The sequence below is a fragment of the Mustela lutreola genome, chromosome 15, assembly GCF_030435805.1.
Source record: "Mustela lutreola isolate mMusLut2 chromosome 15, mMusLut2.pri, whole genome shotgun sequence".
NCBI classification, from domain to species: Eukaryota; Metazoa; Chordata; class Mammalia; order Carnivora; family Mustelidae; genus Mustela; species Mustela lutreola.
Genome location: NC_081304.1, coordinates 12,331,324 through 12,346,767, shown reverse-complemented (window position 1 = coordinate 12,346,767; position 15,444 = coordinate 12,331,324). Strand labels below are relative to the sequence as shown.

The window sequence follows — 15,444 nt, the reverse complement described above, 5'->3', positions numbered from 1 at the left end:
ACAGACGGGAGGAGGTGGTTTGGATTATGGCAACATAGTTCCATGGCATTTAGGGCTCCCCTCAGAAGCAAAGGGTATGACAGATTCTCTCAAAGGTGTTGGGGAAAGATACTGCAGTGAACTGTGTCTCCCATATCTGCCCAGCTTGCTTATACTGCTTTTTGAGTTTAATTACTTTTTAAAAGACTTCTATAATGCTTCTGTTCAGGATCTTCACACAGACTTGGATCACCCAGTCCCCTTTCTGCTAAAATGAATAAGTAACAAAGGGAGTTAGAGGCAAAAGAATGGAAACATTCACAGTTTCTTCCTTGTGTGTAGTAAATGAATGACTGCTTTCCTCTTAACCACTCATTGTTTAAAAAATCATGAGACTGTTCACTTTTGTTTGTGAAAGTTTTAAATTTCATTTTCCTGTGTTGACTTGATCGTGCATGTTTCTCTTAAGTTCAGTTTCATTAGTTTTTTTGAAATAGCAATTGAAACATATAAAGTGTATTTCAGAAATTTTCAAGAGAGTATTTTGACAGGACATTTGTAATATTTTAAAAGAAAATTTTCCTGAAGGTTGTAAACTAATTTTTTTGTCCTGAGTATAGTTACTTAAACAATATCATTGAAAATAAGCTTCACAGCTCATTGATGTAAGGGTAATTAATCTTAACTCTTAACTAGGACAAGATGAAATAGAATCTCAAAGTGGTGACTTGCCCAAAGTCACAGCAGTTAATGTAATGGGATTAGAATTCGAAATAGAAATGAGCTCTGTCAGACACCAATGTATATACTCTTTCAGAGGGTAAGGAATCAGGCGGTCAAACACGTTTACATTTGAGATAATTTCCTATTTTTCATCTTAAAACCCGTCACTATTATTCTTTTAATTCTGAGATGTGCCCATTATTAACAAGGATTCGTTGCATTTAGGCTGGCTTCACTCAGAACACTGGTACAGTAGGTGTTGGTTTGATAAGAATAGGAGTTATTAATGAATTCTAGAAAGGACATCAAGTTCCTTCCTTGAAGTAGTCAGGGTCTGCGATTCCAGGAGACAGAAAATCTGTTAAGAGAAATGCGTGATGATCAGTCATATGCCATGATTGTGGATGTCCACGGTCATATTTAGGGGCGCCTGGGTGGCTCAGTGGGTTAAAGCCTCTGCCTTCAACTCAGGTCATGATCCCGGGGTCCTGGGATCGAGCCTCACATCGGGCTCTCTGCTCAGCAGGAAGCCTGCTTCCCCCTCTCTCTCCGCCTGCCTCTCTGCCTGCTTGTGATCTCTCTCTCTGTCAAATAAATAAATAAAATCTTTTTTAAAAATGGTCATATTTAAGTATGTAGGTAAATAAGAATACTTTTAATGAGCACATAAATGTGAGAAAAGAAAAAAGTAAAAAGGTTGAGTAGAGGCTCAAAAATAGAAAACAAAGGCTAAACTACTAGTGAATTTAGCAAAATATCAATTTAAGATGACTTCTTTTGGGGGTGGAGTGGGGTGGGGCTAAGTGCTGAATCTGTATTTAGTAGTCTCCGTTTTGCCTGTGCAGTGAAATTCATTTGAAAATGAGCTTGGAAGTAATCAAAGAATGTAACCAACATGTTGGTAAGACGATGTGATTGCTAGACCAGTGGCCGTAAGAAAAAAGTGGAAAATGATACTTTCACATCAGGAATTCTTTTAATTTAATTGTGAGCTTTTGCCAGAGGGAAAGTATGTTAATAACACCTTCAAAATGTTTTTCTTGAAGTTGGACATAAAAACAAAAATGCTGGAAGCTAAATGTCATGAGGAGAAGCTTAAACTGCAGCAGAAACATGATGCCGACGTTCAGAAGGTAGGGTATCTGCCGGAATGTTCTAGGTCTTGTAACCATCAACTCTGCATCTACTTATTTATGTACTTAGAACAGTCTGGGCTATAAATGGAATTTGCTAAATTAATAATTTGGCAAAAGTTGATCTTTAAACTTCATCTTCTGAACAAATATGTCCATGTAAGTATCCTGATGGTTTGCCTTGCCCTTTAGTTCTTCCTCTGTTTGAAGGCTGGCCTTCTCGTAGTCCAGAATCCGCATGCTGTCATTACCTTTGTAAAGCCTGAAGTAAGACATCAGCTGTAGACACGAGTTTTTCTTTTAGTCTGATATTCTGTTGGGTTTCTGGAAATTAAAATTTTCTTTTTCATTGGCAAAGGAACTTTTGGGCTTAGTTCTGTTTGGTGTAGACTGCATGCATCGTTCACTAGCTCATTGGATTTATGCCTTTTAATGTTGCAGTTTCTTTTTTTTAAGGAAAACTTATTTTTCTTCTTAATGGGCACAACACCAATAATAATTAATTTATAGTTATCCCACATGGAATTTGAATGATTAGTATATTTTAGTATTGATTTAAAAAGTTGAGTGATATTTTTATATATTTTAATACATGAAGGTTAATCTAAGTAGAAATTTGGCATTTCCCGTTTCACAGCGAAGCCTGATCCTGCTTCTCAAAACTGAGTGACAGAGGTGGTAGCAGGGACTTGAAGCCACGCATCACATACCCAAGCTTTCTTAAAGCTGAAAATATATTAATATTTAGTCAGGTGTCTGTTTGGCTCATTTTCTTTCAAAGCAACAAGAAGGAAACCACTGATTGAAAATTAAAAGGAGAAAAATATGTTGAATCCTTTCCCTTCTTCTTTCTTCTTTCCCTTTCACATTTTAAAGGCCTGAATTACCTTCTGCTCTTACTAGAATTTACCTTAGCTTAAATTGGTTAGATAAAAACAGTTCTCTATCACAAATATGTTAGAGATTTAGTAACGTAATTTTAATATAACATAATTATATATCCAAATGAAATAGAATATATTGATGTATAAGATAAATAAGTATAAAAATATATTTGGAAAATCATGGTAATAGAGTTTGAAATAGGCTTCTTGGTATGTCCGTTACAAAAATCTATTCTAAGAAAAACATTTAATAATAAAATTCTTTCCAGGAATTTCTCTTTTAAAATAAATTCTGCATGAAAAAAGAAAGCAATGCAACTAGTTTGAAATGCCAGGTAAAATATAAATAAAATCCTTGACCTTATGCCAGATTTGGAAAGTATATTCATCAGCTTGTTGCTTAGATGGCATTTTCTAAGTGTCAGGCATTGGGGAGGAACAAAATTAGAGTGTTTTATTTTTTTGCATACATTCTTTTCCTTTTGTGCTTCTTTATGAACATTACGATCAAATTAGCTCCTTTTCTTATTTACCAATCATTCTTAGAGGTGGAACTAAAACCTTGAAAGGTAAAGTAAAATGCTGGTAATAAAAGCACTAAGAAAAAGTTGGTTTGACTTCCAAAAGTTGGAAAGACTGGTGAATAATGCCCCCTGCCATTTTTTTTTTTTAAAGCTGAATTTGGTTGAATAGGAAATGTACTCCAACCATAAGAAAAATGGATATTCCTACTCCTGCCTCAGTTTCAATTTGGTTTTCTTTTTCCCCTTTGTTAGCACATTTTTTGTCCTACTTGGTAGCTATTACATTTATGGTTATTTCTCCAGGTTTTCTTTTCATTTTCTTTCTTTTTTTTCTTTTATGCCTGTATGTGTAGATGTATGTAGGAGTATAAAATAATATATAATATATATAATATATAATATATAATAAATAAATCTTATAAAATGATTCATTTAAAACTTGTGGCAAAGAAAAAAATAAAAAAAGTAAAACTTGTGGCACAATACAATTAATGATGGTTTGTAAAAAGTTGGTTTGACTTCCAAAAGTTGGAAAGAAAAATGTTGGAAAAAATGGTTTATAATTAACATTTTACATCATTCATTGTACAAAAAATATAAAATATTTTTACATGTATATCATTAAAATTTTTGACTTATTTTGAACTGATTTTTTGGGTTCATAATAGCTAGGTATAAAAGAAGCATAATACAGCTCAACTTCCCATGTTTCTAGGGATTCTTATTATTGTGCATGAAAAAGAAGGGACATCAGAGAGAGGGAGGATCCAGGGACCGCTCCTCTGAAGGTGTTCTGTCTCGGTGCTGGGGAGGGTGGAGGGTGGATTGTGCTGTGCCAACAGGCCGATTTTCTGATGGCTTCTCTCTGCTACTTTATGACCCTTTAATCTCTGAATTACATTTTAGAGAATCACCTAATTTATTATTTATATTATCAAAAAATCGATCATGAAAATTGGAAGCTGGTAACATTTCTTTCAATAATCAGTTATTCTAGTATATTTGATATTTTCTTAGTGCACTAAAATATAATTTTTACATTTTTTTTGGAAACCATTTATGGGATTCGCTGAGATAGATTTGCAAAAACTATTGTGCTTATTCAAAAAAGTTCTGTGTTCTGTGTATAAAAAATAGTTTACTAAAACATTTTAAATTCATTTGCAGATTTTAGAAAGAAAGAATAATGAAATAGAAGAATTGAAAACTTTATATAAAAAGAAACAAAATGAAATGGAGGAGACTATTCGAAAACTTGAAAAAAAAGGTGATGTTGTATGGTTACATTAATTTTTTAAAAGCGTTTCCATTTTATTTTGGTGGTTGTATAAAGTAAAATTTCATTTCTGACCTTTTAGCGTGACATAGGGAGGTTTATATGGGCTTTCATATGACTGAGAAAAAACTGTGTGTGTGTGTGTGTGTGTGTATGAGGTATGTGGTGTGATATATATATATATATATATATATATATGTACGGTGTGGGGGGTATGGGGTATGTGGTATGTATGTGGTGGGGTATGGGGTGTGTATATGTGTGTGGGGGGGTATGGGGTATGTGTGCTAGTGGTACGTGGTGGGGTATGTGGTATGTGTATATGTATGTGTACATATGGGGTGTGTGTGTGTATATTTGGGTGTGTATGGTATGTGTGTATATGTGTGTCTATGGGGTACATGGGTCATGTGTGTGGGGGGGAATGTGATGTGTATGGTGTGTGTGTATGTGTGTATGTGTGTATGGTGTGTGTATGTATATGTGCATGTGGGGTATGCGGGGCGTGTGTGGTTATGTCTGGGATGGGGGGTTGTGGTGTGTGTGTATGTGTGTGTGTGCAGGTTTGTGTGTGTATGGGTGGTCGTGACGGCAGGGTGGTGGTTGGTTTGGTTAAGGAGTTGAAAGAGTCTGTCATTGTTCCTCCCTCTTCCTAACTCTCTCATTATTGGACTGGAGCTGCCCTGGGTAGTTTACACATTAGAGCTTACTGGCCCTCACGGGAAGTCTAGGGAAATGACTCCTCCTGGTCTAATAAAATTCATTGCATTAAGTACCTCCTCTAAGCTTTGTGGTATATGCTGGTGTCATGATTGACAGAATAAGCATTTAAGAAGTATTCCCCATTTGTACTTACATGACGAAGGAAAAGAAAGCATGTAATCAAGTGTAAAATTGACTGTGACTGAAGGTGAAAACATTGAAATGCAGCAGGTAGGCAGAGAGAGTGAGTGTTGAAAGTATGTTTTGGAGAAAGGAACTTTAAAAGTTTTGTAAGATTTGATTGGTTCAAGAGAAGAGCTTTACAAATAGGGGCAGGAATGCTGTGTTGTCCTGTGGGGGGCGGGGGGGATGCTGCCAAGCCGCCGGGCTGGAGTGGATGTCCTGCGCATTAGAAGAAGGGTTGCAAAGGACTAGACTTGGGACTGGTCCTGACTTAAGCATGACCTTGAATTTCAGACTTAGAAGTTTCAAGTTTGTCCTGTAGATGGTGGGGAGTCAGGGAAGATTTTTGAGAGGTGACCTTTAGGACCTCATGTTTTAGAAGAAGTAGCCTGGTCATGGTGGGTGCGCCAAACAAGGTGAGGCTGGCTTCTAGTCTGTTCTAAGAGAGGCAGCATGAGGAGAGAGCGAGTGAGTGAGAGAGAGTGAGAACATGGGCTCTTATTAGAAACATGGGCTCTAATCCCAGCCCTGCTGTTCAGGGTCTGCTATATGACATCGGGAACTTTCTGCGCAATGGTGTACTCATTATAAAATGGTGAGGTTGGAATAAGTAATATATAAAGTCCCTCCCGACTCAAGGATGTTCTGCGTCCGTGCTTCTGTAACTTTGCATGTGGGGTCACAAGGACCAGGAATACCTGAATGATGGCAGGGGTGAAGAGGCTAGTGAGAGTGAAAGGGAAGAAGACATTCCGGAGGGTTTGGTGAGTGGTAAGATAGAAGCGATGGGCGAGTTTTCTATTTAGGGTTTCCATATGGAACTTTCTGGCTTTCTTCCAAACCACCAACCCTGAATGTATCTGAGAGAATGGTAATGCCCTTGAAATTTAGGGTGGCAATTACATATATAAGTTGACTAATGAAATGGATATTTTTAGGTTTATTTCCAGCCTTAAATGTTAGTGAAAGTAATTAGAAATTTGTTCAGGTTCTTTTGCCAAATATCAGTGGCTACAAAAATATTTAAAATTTTTTTCTAGGTTTTCGTTTCTTACCCTGATTCAAACCAGGCAATTTAAACATGTCTAAGATTTAAAAATAATATTTCCTAAGGCTTTTTGAATTGCAAACAGATCTTAGTTTTAATTTTAGAATTGTGAAGTAAAATGTTGTAGATGCTAAAAACTAATATTAGGTTAACTTGGATTCTGCACCTTTTCCCCTCCTATGTTGCATAGTTGGGATACACGAGTGAAAGAAGTTTCTATGTAAATGTTTATGAAAATTTTGCAATCTTAAAGTAGGTGAAGGAGAACATATTCAGTAATCTAGGAAAATAGTACTTTCAAGTAAATGTACAACTAAATTTATTTTACCCTACAGAATTTATTTTACATGAACATATTAAACAAATTTTCACTTAAATCAGCAACAAGTTCAAATCATTTAAAAAAAGAAGATAGAAATTTAAATGACTTATAAGGGAAATGTTTTATATAATTTAAAGCCTGTTTCATTTCAGTAACATAAACCTTGCAATGTTAACATATCTAGGAGTGACGATACATTGAAATGTTGAGTTCCTCTATCTATGTATTCAGGACACATCTTTTTGAGTACTTGCCTGTGTGGCAGTGTTTGTTATGCCCTGTAGATAAAAAGTTGAAAGAAATGTCTTTCTCCTCGGGAGATAGGCAAGCAAGCCATTATAACGCATAAAGTAATGAGTGATTTATTGGAGAAATAGATGAGGTTTCCTGGAAATGAAAGGATTTGCTTTCTGGCCCTGCAAGGGGAGAAATCTGGTTGGTGAATGGTTCATAAAGAAGGTGATACTTGAATCGAGACCAAGGTTAAGTAGCGGCTTTTCAACAAGGGAGGGACAGTCATTCCACCTGATAAACAGTCAGTCTGGCGTGAATAGATGAAAGATTATGGCCTCGGGAAGCCACAGACAGGTTGGTGTGTTTACAGTACAAGGTTAAAAAGATGGAAGTGGTGAGATATGGCCAGGAAGCAGACCATGAGGAGTTGTTTTCCATATTAGAGATTTTTGACTTTTACCTTTCAGGTGAGGGAAGCTGTAGAAAGATTTCAAGTCTGGGGGTAACAGGGCTGGATTTGCACTATAGAAAGGCTTCTTCACAGCAATGAAGGACCCACTGGAAGGGAACGATGCGGAGGCCAGCGCACTGTTTAAACTGTCTAGAGAACGGGTAATAATGGATTCAACGAGGGCTGTGGTGGCGAAAATGGAGAAAGGAAAGAATAAGAGATACTTTAGACAATTGAGAAGACTTGCGGAAAAATGGAGCTGTTAACTGGTAAACCATATTTTTGTCATCAGACTCTTATGAGGTAACTAGGATTGGCTTAACTGTGTTTTCATCATTTTTGACAGTTCAGACCCTTATACGTGACTGTCAAGTTATCAGAGAGACCAAAGAAAACCAGATTACAGAGCTAAAAAAGATATGTGAACAGAGTACAGAATCTCTGAATAATGACTGGGAAAAAAAGGTAAGCGTCATAAAATTGTGACGGAAAATGCAAAGCTTTATGCTTCAGAGTAATATATTTTATTATAAAAATAATGGATGCTCACAGAATATACAGAAAAGTATGAAAAAAGAAAATAAAGTAACATAAAATTCAAGACCAACTGTTTAGAAATAACTACTGTTCATGTTTTGATGTATTTTCTTCTAGAAGTCTAATGGTTTTGAAGTAGTTTTCACTCAGAAAACTTACTTTTGACCAATTCTTGAATTTCATGTTCTGAATTTTTTGTCATAGCCTATAGCTTTTAAGAAAAATTAGTAGGGACAAAGCAATAGGATACTTTTTGGAGATTTTACCTTTCTAATTTTGGATTTAGGCCATTGGATCATTTCTTTTCTGAAGTTTCAGATAACACAATATTTATAGTATAAGCTTGTTTTTGTTGTAAACAAAATCAGTAGTGGATGGGTTATTCTTGGAGAAGCATTTAATTTAATTAAGAAACATATTTTCATATAAATTAGCAGTGCCAAGAGAAGTGTCATAAAAATACTTCTTAAGGACAAATCTCACACACATATAGTACTTTCACTTAAACCCTTAGCCATTAGCTCAAATTATAGTATGTGTTTAAAATAAAGTATGTCACTTCTTTTGAGGTATTCTGTCATAAAGATAGTGTTAAATCATATTCTCTCAATTATGGTAGGGGTTCAGAATGTTTTACTGAAAGTTATAAATGTCTTTCCAAGCAGACACTGTTGGTGTGAAATGCGTCTGGTGATGGCAGCTTTAGGACAAGTCTGGGAAGTACACTGCAGATATAGCATAATGTGGAGAGTTAGCTCTTTTCTGGTTTTATTTTGTCAATTTAGGTGATTTTTTCCTCTTTTTCACGTTTTGGTTTTACCTTTTCTGTAAATTTGGCATATTTTTGTGTTTGTAGCAAGTACATTTCATACTTAGCAGGTCCCCTTCCTCAAGCCTCTTTTCTGTCACAACCCTGCACTTCTTACACTTTTGGACTGGCTTCACAGAACTTTCCCAGTTATCTGACTCCACCATGCTGTTTCTAATCTGTGGGCCTTTAAAAATATTGAATATGATTCACACACTATAAAATTCATCCTCTTAAAGTGTATTTACAGTTCAGTGGTTTTCATTATATTTACAAAATTGCATCACCATCATCACTATCTAATTCCTAGGCATTTCTGTCATCCCAGAGAGAAACTGATTGTAAGTTACTTCCTGTTCCCCTTTCATCCAGCCTCTTACAGCCACTAATCCATTTTCTGTTTCTAGAGTTTTGCCGATAGAGTCACATAATGTATGGCATTTTGTGACTCTCTTCTCTCACTTACCATGGTTTTTTTTTTTTTTTTTTTTAAGATTTTATTTATTTATTTGAGAGGGAGACATTGAGAGAGAGCATGAGCAAGGAGAAGGTCAGAGGGAGAAGCAGACTCCTGTGGAGCTGGGAGCCCGATACGGGACTCGATCCCGGGACTCCGGGATCATGACCTGAGCCGAAGGCAGTCGTCCAACCAACTGAGCCACCCAGGCGTCCCACTTACCATGTTTTTAAATTTCATCATGTTGTGGCATGAATCAAGAGTTCAGTCAGCATTAAGGCTAGATAATGTATTGAATGGACATACCACACTTTGTTTATCCATTCTTCAGTTGATGGGCATTCGAACTGATTCCATTTTTTAGATGTCATGAGTAATGCTGTTATGAAAATTTGTGTACGAGTTTTGTGTGGACATATGTTTTCATTTCTCTTGGCTATCACATGGGGAAAACCCCTGCCAGTATTTTCCTTCACTCATACACTCATAATACTTCTGACTCCAGATATGTGAGTTTATTACACATCAAGCAATTTTCTTGGATGCCAACTGGATGTCCTGTCATTCAACTAAATTTGACACTATTTGCCTAGAGTTAGTAAGTGTCAGAGCCTACAATGTAAGGGCTAAATCCCACAAGACTGCCTCCACTTCAGATGTCAATCAAAAGTCCCAGGTTAGGGACGCCTGGGTGGCTCAGTGGGTTAAGCGGCTGCCTTCGGCTCAGGTCATGATCCCGGCGTCCTGGGATCGAGTCCCACATCGGGCTCCTTGCTCAGCAGGGAGCCTGCTTCTCCCTCTGCCTCTGCCTGCCATTCTGTCTGCCTGTGCTTGCTCTCTCTCCCTCTCTCTCTCTGACAAATAAAATCTTTAAAAAAAAAAAAAGTCCCAGGTTATTACCTGTACTTCTTACTAAACAGCTATAAATAGGAGTACCATGAAACCCTTTCAAGGATTCTGTGATTTGCTGGAATAACTCACAGAACTTACGGAAACATTACTTATATTTACTGTTTTATAGGGCACATTATAGTAGATGTTGGTATAAATAGCCAGATCAAAAGATATGCAGGGCTAGGTACGTGGATAGGGACACAGGGTTTCCGTGCCCTGTCCTGGAACACCACTCCCGGAGTTCCTCCACGTGTTTACCACCCTAGAATCTTTCCAAACCCAAACTTTTGGGATTTTTAGGGAGGCCTTATTATGCAGGCACAAGCAATGGTAAACTTAATCTCAGCTACTTGCCTCTTCCCAGAGGATGGGGAGTGGGGCTGAAAGTTATAAGCTTGTAATCGTGTGGCTTGACCATCTAGGTCCCCAGCCTCCATCCCAAAGCTATCCAAGAGCCCATCCAACGCTGCCTCAATAGAACAACACATACTCCTATCACCCAGGAAATTCTAAGGGATTTAGGAGCTCTATGCCAGGAACCAGGGCCAAAGTCCAAATATTGGAACAAAAGATGCTCCTGGTGCTCTTGTCACTTAGGACATTACAGGGATTTTAGCTCTGTGCCAGGAACTGGGAGCAGAGACCAATATGTATATTTTCTCTTATTTCACAGATAAACCCCTAGGAGTGGAATCTCTGGGTTATATGGTGATTCTGTGTTTAATAATTTCAAGGAACTGCCCACTGTTTTCCAGAGAGGCTGCACCATTAAACTGTGGCCTTTTACAATACTTCTCCATCTATTTAGACAGATTGCTAGGTTCTCTGGGTCCTTTCTAGCATGAAGCAATTACATGGTCAAATGTCTGGGTGAAGGACCCACATGTGGGTTGCTGGGAAGGCCTTTTGCATCCCCCGTACCCATTGCCAAAACCTGGCTACAAAAATAGATCTCCTCCTTATCATATGCCTGTTTGATCCTCAGGCATGTCAGCCAAATTAGAGCATACATGTTGCTGGCAGGATCATGTTTGCCCTTGCAGTCTTAACTCTTAAGTTCCCTGGATGAGATAGCTTGGGCTGACTAACAGGCACTTCTCTGGCGTCAACAGGCACAGTCCCCTTGTAACTCAGTTGTGGGATGCTCCTGAGAAACCATGCTATGCTAATGGACTGCTAGATGACAGAGATTTGCAGGATTCAGTAGACGTATGTCCTAAGACCTCTGGGAGACCACAAACATAAAGAAACCATTACAACATGTGTAAAACCACAGAATTCGAAGTGACCTTTTGATCGCTTTGTCAGAGTTACCCGTAGGTCAGTTGATGGCAGTGAAATTTAGGTGCTGTGGGCCTGACCACATTCATGTGCCCACTCAGACTGACTTCTGAGAGGCAGACATAACACCAGTTTAAAACATACACTTTGGCAAACATTGCAAATCCAACATACCAGGGATTTGTGGGGCCGCTCAGAAATAGCCCAAACGGCATATGTAAAATCTGTGAAACTCGAGTGTGGTTATTAAATCTTTATTATTATTAAATAAATATTATTACATTTTATTATTTATTATTAAATCTTTTGTGTGGCTATTACTGAGCCATCCCCACTTTTCCTGGTCAGCTAGAAGTGAGAAAAGTTATTGGGGCCCTTGCCAGTAATGAGTACAGTTCCTGCCCGCATTCTGCCTCCCCTTCCCACCATGTCTCAGGGGGTTCTCTCTCGGTTCAGTATCTTTCCTGTAAGTCAGAATCTCTATGCATGTGTTATATCCTCATCTCTCCTAGTCATGAATGGGAAATCAAGTCTGTCTTGGAATTCCTTCTGGTGTCTTTCCTCTCTGCCTATGGAGTGAGCCTAGGCTTAGTGCGGGGATAGGAGTTAGACTCAGAATTCACTCCCATTAAGATAAGTAAAGGAATATCCCCAGCCTGGGAGCAGATTTTTAACTCCTTTTGGAAGCCATCCACTGAACTGTGTTCTCTTTACCTTAGTTAAATAGATTATTTTGGTGCTTCATCCATTTAAACGGTGGATACATCATCTTTATAAAAACTTGTATTCAGGAGGACATGTAGTATACATTTCTACTTCGTGAACGCTTTCCCTATTTGATTTATAAATGCCATCTTTAAATCTACTTTTGTATAGACTATGAAATGGGTAAAAATAGTTTCTTGTCAGGGGTTAGGGTGAAAGGGAAAGCATTTTTAATACTACTCTTGTGCAAAATTTGGTGCAAAGGAGGTGGAAATCCTGACAGTGAGATAATGTTCCTGGTCAATAACAACATTATAAATATTTCTGTTTTCTTATTTTAGGCAAATACTAGTGTTTTTCAGCGAAGACATTGTGTTATCTGTATGATTTATTTACTATTTCTACCTGAGGTGGATAATTCCCTTTAATATTTGTTTATTCATTAGGATTTTCAGCTCCGGGAAGTCAAGAAAAAACTGTTTCTTTTTTCTATTTTTAAAGATTTACTTGTTTATTTTAGAGAGGGAGCAGGGTTAGGAGCAGTGGGAGAGAATCAGAGAGAGAATCCCAAACAGACTTCCTGCTGGGCCTGGAGCCCAATGCCTGTCTCTGTCTCATGACCCTAAGGTCATGCCCTGCGCAGAAATCAAGAGTTGGATGCTTCACCGACTGAGCCACCCAGGTGCCCTGAAAAAAATTGTTTCATTATTATGCTCCACATAACCTCTTTATTTGGAACGTTTATTTATGAGTTCTATATCTTTTGTTGTTCAGGTCACCAAATAAATAAATAGAGAAATACAGGAAAACTTTTTTTTTTTTTCTGAATTGCAAAGTAGCCTCTTCTATAGTCATAGTGACAGGGTCACTTCTTGAATTCACTGTGTAGCTCCACAATGCCATCGCAGAAATGGAGAAGGAAAAGTTTGATCTTCAAAAGCGGCACACAGAAAATATTCAAGAATTGCTCGAGGACACAAACGTGCGTCTGAATAAGATGGAGGGGGAATACCTGGCGCAGACGCAGTCCACAGTGAGTCTCTGTTGCCCTTTCTTGCTGCTCCTGCTAACCAGCCTGTTAATCTCCATGACTCCTGCTTCCTTGATGTGTGCAGTGCATGAATAAATGTGTTACAGAATTTAAAAAAGCATTTTACCTTCTGACTCGATACAGGATTATACGTGACAATGGACAGTCTCTTGAAGTCTGCTGTGGGGTTTCATTCTGGATTGTTCACTGCCCCTTTTTTTTTCCTTAACCCCCAGAAGCCTTTACAAATCTTGTTTCTTGCTTTGTTGTTGTCTTTGTTGTTTACTGACTTTCAGTCTAGAGACCCTTCCTTCCTTCCTTCCTTCCTCCCTCCTTCCCTCCCTCTCCCTTTCTCTCCCTTCCTCCTTCCTCTCCTTCCTGCCTTCTTTCCTGCCTTTCCCGTCCCCTCTCTTCCTTTCCCCTCTTTCCTTCCTTCTTTCCTTCTTTCTTTCTGTTTCATTTCAACTTGATTGAGGGACCAGACCCAGATACCACGTGGGTAAACCCCAAAAGTTCGCTTTCTGGGAGGACGCAGAAGGAAGTCCCTGGAGTATCCAGGAGAGAGACCAGTCACTTCCCCTGAGGAAAGATGAGGGAGTCTCCTCAAGGCCACCTCAGGGAGCACGTGGTGGCGGAGGCTAGGTCTGAGAGAGTGAGCATCTTCAGCCGTTGAGCAGGTTAGCTGACTTCCTGAAGTACATAAGCCTGAAACGGGTAGGCTCACGGGTACGTGGACTGGGCTCCTCAGATCCGAGGCACGTACACCTCATCCGTCTTGTTCCAAATATATGATATGAACTTACAGAACTGTAGAGCCTTGTGTCCTAGGCAAAAACCCAGTTCTCCTTTTCCACTGACAGTCTACCCAGGCCAGCCTGACTGGGCCCCATACTTCCTTGAATCTAAAGCTGTGGAATTTGAACAGGAGTCAGTTACTCAGGCTTTTCTTGGAGACCCCTAAACCAGTTCTACAGCTTGTCTCACAGAGATTAAGAAATGGGAAGCAGGATCCGTGGTCACTTGGAACTTGGGCTTTAGGGTCTTGGGTTCAAATTCCAGCTTGAGTGCCGTGTGGGTTCTTCACGTGTTAATTTTCCTCATCTGTTAGATAGGCTAATTGTAGTACAGTGTAATAGATGTTGTTGGAAATATTTTTAAAGAGATTTTATTTATTTGAGAGAGAGAAAAATAGCAAGAGAGAGAAAGAGAGAGAGAGAGAGTGTGTGTGTGTGTGTGTGTGTGTGTGTGTTCCAGTGGGAGAGGAAGAAGAAGAGGGAGAAACACTCCCCACTGAGCAGAGAGCCTGGCACAGAGCTCAATCCCAGCATCTCAGGATCATAACCTGAGCTGAAGGGAGATGGTTAACTGACTGAGGCACCCAGGCATCCCCGCTGGAAAATTTTAATAAGTTAATATACATAAATTAAGTTACATAATAAGTGCTCAATAGATAATTTTTAAATACTGTGTTTGAAAATGTAACATACAAGAGTGATAGTCAAGGGAGACATATAAATGAAAAAATGATCAAGAAGTTAGTCAACATTTGCTCAAAGATGGCAGGTTGAAGATTGTGTTGGCCTCCATCCCCTCCCACAAAAGTGATAAGAAAGGGATAAAGAAAAAGGCATAAACCCAGACAGACAAAGAGCATTTGGCAGTAGTAAAATTTGTGGAGTTGGAAAGGCAATGGGTGAATTGAAACTGACCAGTTCAAGAAAGCAGAACCCTAAATCAGCACTGAAGAAATCCACAAACAAGCTGGGTGACACCGGGGGTTCTCATATAGAGGCTCAGGACTTGTCAGCACCGGTCACCTCTGGAGGAGGAGGTGCAAGTGGTACTTCAACACATTGGATTCCTAGAAAGTTTGTTTAAAAAGCAGCTAGATGAATAAATAAAAAAATTTTTTAAAAAATCTTTAAAAGGGTGCCTGGTAGCTCAGTGGGTTAAGCCTCTGCCTTCGGCTCAGGTCATGATTGGGGTCCTGGGATTGAGTCCCGCATCAGGCTCTCTGCTCAACGGGGAGCCTGCTTCCCCCTCTCTCTCTGCCGGCCTCTCTGCTTACTTGTGATCTCTGTCAAATTAAAAAAAAACAAAAACAAAAAAAACCCACCTAGATATTGACTTTGGTGCTGGACACAAATGGCTTTATCACACTACTCCTTCTACTTTTGTATATGTTTGAAATGTCCCATTAAATCTTAAAAAAAAAAAAACAAAAAAACTTTTTTTTTCATTTATTTATTTTCAGCATAACAGTATCATTATTT

The 15,444-nt window shown here is 38.7% G+C and overlaps 1 protein-coding gene across 8 annotated transcripts in view; it reads left to right on the top strand.

The window, feature by feature from the left end:
* CEP112 (centrosomal protein 112) overlaps positions 1 to 15,444 on the top strand; it is a 410,940-nt gene that overhangs the window by 81,670 nt on the left and 313,826 nt on the right. For all 8 annotated transcript variants that reach the window (XM_059147621.1, XM_059147617.1, XM_059147619.1 and 5 more), the window contains 4 exons: positions 1,749 to 1,835; positions 4,411 to 4,510; positions 7,806 to 7,924; positions 13,031 to 13,174. In XM_059147621.1, coding sequence (XP_059003604.1) covers positions 1,749 to 1,835; positions 4,411 to 4,510; positions 7,806 to 7,924; positions 13,031 to 13,174 — 450 coding nt within the window. The remainder of the gene's footprint in view (positions 1 to 1,748; positions 1,836 to 4,410; positions 4,511 to 7,805; positions 7,925 to 13,030; positions 13,175 to 15,444) is intronic.